This window comes from Xiphophorus maculatus, chromosome 12, assembly GCF_002775205.1.
Source record: "Xiphophorus maculatus strain JP 163 A chromosome 12, X_maculatus-5.0-male, whole genome shotgun sequence".
Taxonomy (NCBI): Eukaryota; Metazoa; Chordata; class Actinopteri; order Cyprinodontiformes; family Poeciliidae; genus Xiphophorus; species Xiphophorus maculatus.
In genome coordinates this window covers 29,754,856-29,767,458 of record NC_036454.1, presented here as the reverse complement: position 1 = coordinate 29,767,458, position 12,603 = coordinate 29,754,856, and the positions used below count along the sequence as shown (strand labels likewise).

Sequence of the window (12,603 nt, the reverse complement as noted above, 5' to 3'; positions counted from 1 at the left end):
TTGATACTTTTAATACTCAATGTTGCTTCCCTAATACAGAGAGATATTAGGGGAGAGAGAGACAGAGGGGAATAGATGACAGGGATACAAATTTGCCCGTGCAAGTCAGTGGATGTGAGAAATGAATTACCTAATTGGCACATTTGTTTCAATTAGGACGCGGTCATCAGTGTCAGGATTGACAGAGGAGTTTCCAGCGGTAGAGCTTCCTTTTGTGATTTCATTACCCAGACCTCCCCTGAAGGTCGCCTCCCCCCCCCCCCGGCCCGCTGCGTCGGCGGGGTCCTCTCATCAGCTTATGCACACGAACACAGCTCATCCAGCTGACATTTGCCGATGATTAGATGCTGAGAAATGTAGCGGTTGACGGGCAATTAGAGGACAGGGGAGCAAAGGGGGCGAGCGACACCGCCGCCGTCCTCAAGACTTATGAGGAGAGCCCCCATCATGACCTCGGTAACTGATGCATTCTTCGTGCTGCTCCCGCGCCTCATCGCCCCTGCCCAGGGCGTCTGGCGGTCACTCAGTGTCAAGGTGTTGCAGGAAGAAAAAGCTTTCTCTGGGGCTGGTGGGAGACAAGTCTGCTGAGTCACGGTCAGGCTAGGGGTTACATTAACTCTGACACCATCGGCAAAGCACGTACGGGCTGAAGAACTTTTTAATTGCCGAGTGTCTCATCAACGCAATTACATGGATTAAGCGCCACTGCGAGCGGCGCGCTGTGGGACCCAGGGACGCCGGCGGGGACCTACTGAGCTGCATATCAGAGGAAACCCTGAGGAACACAGAGCTAATCCTCTTCACGCATCTTCCCCGCCGCTAATCGGTGGTACGGGTGAAGAGAACATGAATAAGTCTGGGATGGGGCTCTGACCCAACGCTACTCTATGTTCGCTCAAACAGCAGGCCTGTCGGCAGCAGGTGGAGTCTGGGGGAGTTCGGCTGTTCTCTCCTGCCCTAGAGGTTAATCACAGGATACAAGTGACAGAGGGAGGTGGGGGTGTGTGTGTCACGTTCCTGCCTCCCCGTTTGCTTCCCAAATGTCACCTGTCTTTTGCTTCCAGTGCTGTGCCACTGCATTACCATCCCACCTCAATCTGTCTTATCTTAACCAGGTAAACAGAGGGAACTTCTGGGATGGGATTGCTTAATGCAGCTCTTCATCGTCTCTGTGGGAGACTCTCTGTGACCTATGAGACGAACAAAGAATCTGCACCCAGGACTGAGTCGTACAGAGACGGTGGTTGGGATGGAGGTTAATGGTTCCTAGTTATAAAGCAGCGGCTCACTGTGTACACTGAGCTTGGGCGTGCTCCGCAGTACGGGAGCGTTTAGTTGATTCGCCGCCTTTGTGCCGTGGCCCGGTCGGTCTACCTCAGCTACTGCAGATCAAGCAGGATTCCTCTCGGATTAAAGGCTTTCATTCAGGGAAGTGGAAATTGGCTTCTGGTTTTTGCTTCTCATTTCACACTTTCTCCCTGAGAATCAACTCAAAAGAAACTCATTATACCGGGGTTCTCATGGCTTCCTTTCTCCCACAGCTAAAGCATGTGCTCTACATTCACTCCCAGAAATGTGTGAAGTCAAAGGAGCTGTTTGGCTGGAGCGGAACCAAACCGCAAATAATCGACTCGAACATTTTATTAACTGTGGGCAAATTACACTGTCTGCTCTTCAGATACAATTGAGAATCTGAATGTCACACCTAGCGCCGACACAGCTTTGTTTGAGACGTTGGCTGTGGATAAGCTCTAAAATGGATATGAGGGTATTTTGCTTTCAGAGTCTGAGCGAGCAAGCTTGGATTGTTCCAAAGCATGTCAGAGAAAAAATACTGGCTTAATAACACTTTAACATGTGAAGTAATTGTGAGGATTTTAACTTCACAAAAGGGTTATGTGAGCAAAATCAGAAAACAACAACAACAACAAAAAAAAAATATATATATATAATAAAAATATCAATTTTGCATCCAGATGCTGGTTTTAAATCGATGTGTCCGGAATGCCTTGATGAAGCCCAGGTCTGTTGAAACACACAGAGAACCATAAGTCTACTGAGACAGAACAAAATGAATGAGTAAATAAATAATAAGAAACTAGTAAATAGAGCAGAATGATGGACTTCAGTGAACACTTTCATCAGAAGCACTGATGCTTTCAGATAGAACATTTAAAAACAGGATTACTACATGTAGGAATTCTTGCTGGTATATTGATGTTTTATTTGGTTATAAAAAAATCTTGTTTTTTCACTGCATTTTATGTTGCTCATTACTCTGTATTTTTATTTATTCACTTTTGGATCCACATATTTGGGGACTTGTTGTAGCTTGGAGAAAGAATGACCGATAAAATTACCTATTTAAAATCCATTTTTGTTTATTATTTGTTCATTTTTGTGCTGTTTTTTTGTTGTTTTGTCTTGTTGTCATCTTGTGTGTGTTTGTGTGTAGAGAGATATACATATTTATAGGCACTATATTCATATTCTGGTTGATTTGTTGCTGTCTGTTATGGCACAGTGGTCACTTTGACTTGATCTTTTTCCTGGATGCGTGTGTGTGAGTGTGTGTGTGTACGTTCATCCAGGTTTGCTCCATCCCGATTGTGGTTGTAAGCTAGTGCTACACTATTAACTATGTCAATCATTCTGCTGCTTTTAACTCACTTTAAAGCTTAAATAAACTTGGGGGCAAATGGGGGCTTTAAAATTCTTGATACTCTTTTGCGGTAAAATAGTTCTGTAATAATACTTCAATAAGTACAAATTACGCAAAACAGACAACTAAGAAAATAAGTTATATTTTGGATGGTCCATCATGGGACAGATCCTTGTTTTTATTTCTTTCAAAAGGTAATGGATACTATTATATTGAAAATTATGGAAAGTTTTCCATCATGTACTTCATGTAAACTCTTAATGTCAAAGTGTATAATGAGATGCAACTTTTTTATCATTATTTCCCATTGATTTTCTACTGGGCACAGCAGAATACAACTTTTTTTTACCCCCACTTAAGCAATTGTGACATTTCTTATCAAAATTCATGCATAAAAAGGGCAGTTTTCATTGAGAGGATTCGTCTACCTTTATATTGACTTCTATGACTTCTCAAATATTTATTAATATTTTTCTTTATTGAAATCATACCAATATGAAAGTTTTATTTACCTTCATAATCCCCAACAAGTCGAATAAAACTTTAGACCCTAAAATCAGACTTAACACAAAGGTACATAAAATAAAATAAAACTAACACTGACTTTATTATGACCAGATTTGAAATATTGAATCAAAACCGTGTCCAGTAAGACTCACATGAGACCACGATGACCCGTTTGTTTTCAAAGTTGATTTCTTTTGTTATAACGTGATAATAAAACAAAACAAAGCACATTGAACCTGCCAGCAGAAGAAATCTTCTACCAGAAGTAACATCATAAACCAGCTCACAATCAGGCCGTATGCACCAACTATACATCACACTCTCATGTTGCTGATTTTGACATTATTCTCATGAAGCATTTCCAACTGTGCCATGAATATTTCACTCAAGCTCGAGGACTCAAAGCTGAACATATTGGATATGTCATTAAAGTGTGATCAAGTGTTATTGCTGTCAAACGAATTCATAACAGCATCATGAATAATTCCATTAGAAACCGAGCTACAGAAACTAATTTAGTCTTAAACAAAGCATATGGTGCGATGACGGCTTCCAGACCCAACAGAACCGCCGCAGCCATGTGGCTAATGTGGAAATTGATGGTAATACCCAATAAGGATTATTATTGATGGGAAAGATAATAGTAGTTGGGACTTAACTTTATTAACATGTGGCCCGGCAAATTTTACAAGCTACATGTGGTTAGGCATCTGTGCAAACGTGCACTTGATGGAAAATGGCTTCTGTTGAATAAGTGCAGCTGGTGGAGCTGCTACGTTGCTTTAGCCGTTTACTCTGGAAGAAAGAAGCGACGTCAAGCAAACACCACCTCTGCATTTGGCTTCTGAATGTAGTAACTATGCCAGCACATCGTCTGAAACCAGAGCGGTGCAATACTTCACCGGTGGTGGAACATTTGAAAGTTTTGTGCCTTGTATTTGAAAAGCATTAAAATTAATATGTTTAAGAATCCACATGTAACTGTTTTGGGATTTTTTTTTTTTCCTCCACAACTTCATGTTCTGTCAAGCTGGAATTTATTTTTTATTTTTACACCATTTCATACACCTATGAAATGGTGTAAAAAAAAAATAAAAATACAGCAATTGCTAATAAATCATACCTCATCAAGGACCACAAGACGCCTTCAGCTCGAGCCAAGTTCTAACAAATGCAAATTATGAAATAACTTGAATTGACGATAATACCCATTATTTCACAACGTCGCCATTTAGAATTGAAAAGTTGGATTTATTTTCGTATTATTCTGAGAGTTTAACCAACTCTAGCACTTCCACCACCATGCCTTACGAGGCTAGTATGTCAAGTTTAGAAATGAGCCAGAAGTAAACATTCAGAAATGAAGGTGTCGTTTCCTAAGCGATGCTCTCTGGTTAGTTTCTTAGCCCTTTAGAATGAGTCACACTAGCTTGAAAACACTGGATCTGACTGGTGGAAGCGAATAACTGGGGAATACTGTTCAGTTTTCTATGCGTTACTCACTCTGAGATTAGTTTTGAACTATTTGTAATTTGTTTGCGACCGAGGATCCAAACTCACACACCTAATATCCTTTTGCACTTGTGCTTAAATCACCGATCCCAGTAGACATTATTATTCATCATGCTGAAACTTCTGGATCCTCAATAAAACATTTTATGCAAACCTGAGAGCAGAGTTAGAAAATGACACTTAGGAAGCAAAGAAGTTGAAACGTGTTTCTTTCCCTGAACCTTAAATTCAGCTGAATGAAGCAGTGCCTCAGGTAAATCCATAAATAATGAATAAAAGTGTTGAATACAACTTTTCAGTTTGAAAGACAGGTGAAAGTGACTATAAGCAATAAAAACCTGAAGTAATGCTTGAACAAAACGCTGATGTTATGAAACTTAAATCATTTCTGTCAGTTTCAGAGCCACTTGACCTGTAAAGGTCAGTTCATCGCTTCTGAAGTCACGGCTGTGTTTGTGTCCACAGCCACAGGACGAATGCGAAATGTGAAAAATATCCTCAGACTTGTGGAATACTGGCGCCTGGGCGAACATGATTATTTCGCAGGTTCTCCATAAAAGGTGTTTTCTACTACGAGAAAAGGGTCTTCAAGCACAGCGCTGACTTTTCTACAGTTTTGCTGAATGTTGTTGTGTCTCTCTCTCCCTCTCTCTTTCTCTCTCGCTGTCTCTGCATTCTGTACCATCTGGGAGTCCTTATGGCTCACATACTGAAATGCTGCTGTACAAAACCTGTGAGCATGAATAGAAACACAGTTTCTTCTGGTATATGTGCTGTTGTTTTGTTTATGCAAAGGCGGCCATATTTAAGAGCTAAACTTTAAGCAAGAGCAGCAGATCAGCAGAATCAGTCTTTACTGTAAAATGCCAAACAAAAGGTAACATATCAACATGAAGGCCACGTTCGTTTAGAGCTGAGAACCATCCGTTGTTTCAGGGTCAAATGATCGTAGCTCTAAAACGAAAGAGATTGAAGAGGTTTGTCTCAATGGTAGATTATCTGTCATAAACAAAGTCACATTTCCAACCACGGTTACATCATAAGACTGATGAAGGCTAAAAAGTGACAGCAACCTGCTAAAGAATATTTTTTTAAATCTAATATAAGGTTTTATAGGTTAAAGTCTTAGCTCATGTGATTTTAATTGCACTTGTTATTTTCAGGATTATGTTGTTTTTTTTTACAATAGCAGAAAATTCAGAAAGGTTTGCACACATTTGGAGTGGAAATGCAGCTAATGATTGGTTGAAACAACAAAACAAGACACAATAAAACCCCACAAAGAAAAACTAATGCAGCCCCAGTAATCAGTTGATAGAAATGTACTGATCATTGAATCTAGACTGGATTAAGAAAAATGTGTCATTATGATAAAACTATAGAAAATGAATCATGCTGGTCATTTAACTGCATCATCTATTTGATTTTGATACTAATTATAATTAACATGGATGTTCAGCTGTCAGCAGACCACTGTGATTTCCTGCTTGTATAAACTTGGAGACTTTGAACCAGAGAAGTAAAGAGGTAAAAACGTCCAACAGGACAGAGGAGCAGAGCCTGCTGCTGGCAGAGCTCCTTTCGTCTTCCTGTGACTGTCTCTCCTTTCTGTTGCGCGAACATTTAGAATTTGCCTGATGTTTCGAGGAAACTCAAAGGCTTTCCTCCAGGAGGCACTTTGTTCCGGTCTGGACGCGCGGATGTCGTGCGCAGGACGAAGATTTAGGAAGAGGTCAGCCTCGGCCGGCTCCCTCGCAGCACGAGAATGATCCGGCATGGGGGGAAAAAAATGGAGGATTGATGTCGTTCCGGCTGCGGCGCGGCCCCGCAGAGGTGGTAAAAATAGCGGAGCGTGAGCCGAACTGACGGAATCACAATCTCCCATCTAGTCCTTTGTCAACACAAATGAGCGCGGTCACAGGAGACGGCAGTGAATAATGGAAAGAGGGCGAGCCAGCGCTGCCCGGCCCTGTCGATTTCAGCGCACCTCCTCCATGAAATATTGAGATGGCATCCATGAGCGCGGCCGGTGTGAGGTTTCAGCTGCGGCGCGGCTGCTGCTGCAACATGAAAGTGCACACACAATAGAATGTGAGCTTGCGGTGTGGGTGTGTGGAGGGGGGTCAGCACATCCACTGTTTGGAAATAATCCTTGTCAGCAGCGGTGTAAAGAGGAGCTAATGAGTCTCCAGTCACTCACAGTGGAGTCAGTTTGTGCCGTGCGGTTTCCACCGGTTCTATTTAGGGAGGGTTTGCTGGAACGCTCCCGTTGCTCTGGGTGTCTTTACTTACATGTCAGGAGTCACAGGCGGCATACTGTAATTCACATCACTGTTTCCCTTTTCAAATACGTGTGCCAGCTAAACTAGGAAGTATTTATTTCTATGAACTATGAAGATCTGATTCTAGAAAATGAAGACCCTTTTGGAAAATGAAATTTTTTTTAAAAGGAGCATTTTTAACTGGTGGAGATGTTTTATACTGCAAGTAAATACAGGGCCCGTATTGCCAATACTGATATCAATACTTTTTAAAAATTTTGATATAACATCAAACTTTTGATTTTAGGTGTTTTTGTGGTTTTTCCTTTGAATTAACAGCATCCAATATTCTGAAAGATCCTTTTTGTTTTTTAAACGATCCTTAACTTATCGGTGAAAAATAACATGAAGGGAAACCGGCTCAGGATGTTGAACTCCCTGTCAAAGTGCTACAAAGTCATCCTCCAGATCTTTCCTGGAAGCTGGGGGAGCACAAACTTCTCCAGCTTCAGCATGGGCGGATCCATGGAGGGGAACGCCTCACCTCCGCTGCTGGCACTCCCTCTGGAGGGCGACAGTGCAGAACGATCATCCCGTTGATGGGCACCTCCTTCCCCTGGGGGTCCTGCTCAAAGTTTTTCCTCAAATCTGTGTGGGGAGACAAGAGGCAGATGTCAGGTGTCACCGTTAGCCTGGACTTCAGCTCCACAAGACGATGCAGCACCGGTCCAGTCCCATGGTGCTTTGCAGGACAAACCCCATGCTCTAGTTGACCTGGTGAGGGATCTTAGTCAACCTCTAATGACATTTAAATTGGCTGCTTTTCTCAGTCCTGACAGATTATGAACAGAGTCCTGTGTTTGTAGAGGTCACAAAACCAGAACTCAGCTCGTAGATAAGTAAGTGTCAAATAAGTGCAAATACAATGATGCGCAAAACCTGCCAGATAAGGATTTTCACACATCTTCTTTGCTCACAGCATTTGATTTTCTTTTTTCTCTGCTTCCAGTAAGTCAAACCAATAAATTCAATACGGAGGAGGGCTTTCAGATAACCTCTGACATCTTCGAGTGGGAGTATTGGTTTTAGACACCACAGGCTGAAATTGACTGATTGCGTCGAACTTGATCAGGCGGCTTTGGGGTTTTAACGCTGATCAACCTAATTCAGTTTATGTTGAGAAAAAAAATCAGCTCAATTGGGTTTGACTTTCTGGTCCAACCTAAAGCAGAGGCTGCTCGTTCAGAAGGCTCCTTTTCCTATTAGAAGGCAAACACCGTCATAGTTTTGATAAAAAACCAGTCAGAAGGTGATTCGAATTTTTTTAACTCTAAGAAGTATGCTGTTGTTACCAGTCTGAAAACATGCCAGGCACACACTCCTTGAGCAAAACAGAACGACAGTGGATCAAAGTAGCTGAAAATATCCTTTCAAAATCTTTCACCCAATTGAACTGTTGGTGTTCTCACAACATGGCCGCCATCACCGCTGGATTCAGGGCCTTTCAGGCACATTATCGTTCAGTGATGCTTGATACACCAGGGATCATGTAAACCATAAATGTTTTTTGTGGCCTGACAAAATTCTGGCATGTTTTTACAGCATGTCCCCACCTCGGCGGAAACTTTTCCCTTTGTGGTGAAGAACTCAGTCATCTCAACATTTCTGTAGCCGATCAATGAGGAGAGAAAGGAGAGAAAAGCATCGCACAGCTGTGTGTCCATTGACCGTATAATTGTGCAATTTGGCATTTCAAAAATAAATTTGCTAAACGGAAACACGTCAATTTAAAAACCAAAAGCCATTTTTTGATTAAATATTTTGGTGCTACGATGAGTTTTTTTTTTTTTTTTGGTTGTGTCAAAATTGGTTTATTTCACAGAACTGCAGTAGAATAAACGTTTTTCTCACCATTTGAGTCACGTCAGCCGATGTTGCCACCGGCGCAAACCACAAAGAAGAAAACAACAGGAAGTAGAGGGAGGATCATGTCGCAGCATGCTTTTTAATGTCTTATGAAGCTTATCTTTCTAATTTCATGAAAACACAGCAATTGCAAAATTGTGTTTGCTTGACAATACCGTAACACGGACAAGGTTTTCAGTGCACATTTGTGATGGAACCACAGCTACGCTTAGGCTGAAAGTCTCAGCTATTATTTCAGGGACGAGACGAGATGGAACATGGTTCTGGGTTCACAAGTATGAGATGAGATTATAGCAATATTTCAGGAAAAACCAAAGAATTTCAGTTTGATTTGTTTAAAATAAATCTTACTTTTTTCTCAAAAATGAAGAACATGACTTCAACTAAACATAGAAGGGAGCCTTCTGTGTTCCACAGTTGTGATCTGCATTATGCAGGAAAACTGTGTTCCTAAAGGAATGTGATTCTTTTGTCATGAACTCAAGCAAGGATCAATCTATATTGAGTTTTAAAACACAAAGTGTGTGATACAGAACTTTTATATTGGTGGAATGATATAGTCCCAAGTTTGATCAAGGCCAATATTTTAGATTTTGGACCCGAGAGTAATCAAACTCAGTAGCTTCTCTCTCTACCCATTTCCTGTCTGAAACACTGTGACTGAAGTAGTAGTGCCACAAAATCTTTCCTTACAAAACACTAAAAAACCTGAAAACTAGATGCATATGCCCAGATCTCGTACTACCAGCTGACCTTTAACTCACCCGGTAACGGACAGGAAGAGGATTATGCTTTTTGAGACTTCACTTAGGTGGTTTTCGTTATTTTCCCCCAATATCGCAACAGCTCAAGAAAGGCTGTTACTCTGCCAGAGTTATTATTTGTGAATAACATTTGACTCCTACATTAACAGAAGAGTAAATGGGAGTTTAAAAGGACCTTCATCACATCAAAGGGAACATTTCAAGGCAACATTTTACCAAACGTAAGAAGGGATGGAGTCGACCATTCCTCTGTTCACACATTCATCTCAGCATGGTGATAAGAGACAAAAAAAAAGTCATTCTGTCATCTTACTTTATCAACGTCGCAGATAATGCATAGTCTCCATGTTTTCTGAAAGTGTCTCATATTACAGTTTTCTGTGTTGTTTTTGCTCTGTGTTCTGCAACTGGGAGAAAGAAAAACAATACTGTAAAAAAAATCACTCCAAGAGAAATGACAAATGATTTTTATATTTAGCAGAAATCGGTAGGTGAAATGCAGACGCAGACTTAAAGGACTTGCCCCTGCAGTTTTTGAAGTTTCTCCAAATGCACTGTAATTATTTCTGAGTCTGAGGCGGTTATTTACATCTAAAAACGGTTGGAGTGCTTCCTCCACGTGAGAAGAGGTCAGTCTCTGCCTCTAGTGGAATACAGTTATCCTGGTGTCTTTCTCCTGAGTGATGGTAGGGTAGTGTGTGAAATGGTCCGTCTACTGTCAAAAAGCGATTTAATCATTGGTGTAACCAAGAGAAATGGAAGATTACAGGCTACAAGCTACATAAGAGCTATGCACTTGATTCCACCAGACAGAGAAATGAAGCAAGATGGACGTCATACAAACAGCAAATTTAACTTCAGTCCAACTCTTCATCTCTAAAATTCACACATAGATAAACAGGTTCTCCTATTATTTTGTTTGTTTGTGTGTTTGTTGTTGTGAAAAGCGATGCTAATGAATGACCTCCACACTCACAGGCGATGCGGACAGTTGCCTTCCGGCTCTTGGAGGTGCCAAGGTGGCTCCAGGCCACACAGAGACACCAGTAGTCCTCGGGGCCGTGGAAGTCCTCCACCTGCTGGCGGGACACATTGATCATCACCTCACGCACCTTCAGCCCTGGGAGAAAAGAGAAGATAAAGGCAATCAGTTATCACAGATATGTATGCACAAGATACCTTACTTTAGACTCAATGGCTTCAAAAAAACCCCAAATAAATCTTTTATTTTTTTTGTCATAAAATCCTGCAAAGGTCAAGATGATCTGAAGTTCTGCCAGGGGTTATCAGCCAGGGGTTGGGACAGGGTAAGATGGAGAAGTATTTGACTGTAGACACCAGATTGTTCCGCTCCCAGATGGTCGTCTGATTTATCCATCTGCTGACAACTTTTGTTACTGTTCTACAGAGCAGTGGTTGGCCATGTGGCCAGTCTGGGTACAAACCATGTCCTGGACTCTTTCTGCATGGAGATAGCAGAAAGCACAGTTATGAGTGTGTGTCTGTCATACAGGGCCTCCTCAGGGTGGAACACGTTTTTTCCCCAATGACCATTGAAGGTAGGCACCAGCCCCCAGCGGCCCTACAAGTAGGGCAGGGCAATATTGCTGAAAAACTCATCACAATATAAGCGTTTCATATCGATAGATATTGACAATTGTTGATTAGTTTTTGTTATAAATATCTGAAATACTGTAATGTGTGTGTGTGTGTGTGTGTTCTAATCATTTACTCCCTTCACCTTTCAGCAGTTATGAGGCACAGCGTTCAAATCTGAAACTGCTGCTGCGCAAGTTACTCACCACATTGTTGCTAGGTAACCCAAAACTGTGTTAGTTGATGCCACCCACCTTACTTAGCACCCACCTGAGAGGATGAGCGGCTAAAGTCTTTCCATCTGCCTACATCCCCCAGAATGCTGTGCAGCTCTGGATCAGAGTTCAGTGAAATTATTGAAAATTCTGTCGAACATATTATCTATTAATATTGAGCATGTGTCTATTGTTATGTATTTTGTCATTGATTTATTGACCAGCCTTCCCTACAAGGATAAGTGGGAGCAGACGAAGGAAGGATTAGTGGATGAAATGTTCACCGTCAAGCCCTAACACTGGACTGTTTTTATTATAATACATGATGAAGCCGTTATGAGTAATCTCCACTTGCAGGAAACAAAGGTGAACCATAACTGGGTTTTCTTCAGGAACCTAATTGGACCAATCAATAAAGTAGGTCTATTAGTAGAACTGGGCTGATCATGTCATTGTGCTTCTGAGAGTCTGAAATCATAAATTACATCACCGACTGGATGACAAGTTTGGATACAAGAGGAAGGAAGAAATATCTAAAGGCAACTTCATCGCTCGGCTGTAATCACATGTAGGGGCCAACTGAGAGCGGCTGCTCAACACTGAGGTGGAAGCAACAACGTCCCTCTAGTGCCACTGTGGGCTCATTCCAGACAAAGTAACTTGGCACAGCAGTCCGCTGTGGGCTCTCCTACGAGTTTGAATAGTGGAGCTCTAGGGGCCCAGCTGGGGCTCAGTGGGACCGTCTTAAAGTGACACAGCAACACAAAATAATTCATCCTGCTGGGAGCAAAAATAGAACACATTTGCATTGTAATTATATCACTTTTTCTCCATTAAGGCATGAATGGCAAGGAAAACATTTTTTATGTTAAGTGGTTTTTTGGATTACACCGCTGCCAACATCATCCACCATTACCCACAACGCAACGGTTCTTTACAACTTCTCCTGAAGAGATCATGAGGAACCTTTTTAGAATCTGTTACAGGTGAAGGAAGGAATTGGTGTTATAGAATCTGAAGAGCGTATCAGCCTTTAAACATCAAGAAAACCAGAGGTGGGTCCCAATCTGGAAGAATAACAGCAAGGTATTGTCAGGCACGAAGAAGACAAATAAAGAAAGTATAAAGAGAAGTGTTCAGGCCAAGTAAGTGGAGATGAC

At 41.6% G+C, this 12,603-nt stretch overlaps 1 protein-coding gene across 2 annotated transcripts in view; it reads right to left on the bottom strand.

Moving 5' to 3' along the window:
- Positions 1–12,603, bottom strand: part of LOC102221065 (netrin receptor UNC5D) — a 226,292-nt gene that overhangs the window by 88,203 nt on the left and 125,486 nt on the right. For both annotated transcript variants that reach the window (XM_023343786.1, XM_023343787.1), the window contains exons 3-4: positions 10,609–10,752; positions 7,487–7,590 (exon numbers count right to left, since the gene is read on the bottom strand). In XM_023343786.1, coding sequence (XP_023199554.1) covers positions 7,487–7,590; positions 10,609–10,752 — 248 coding nt within the window. The remainder of the gene's footprint in view (positions 1–7,486; positions 7,591–10,608; positions 10,753–12,603) is intronic.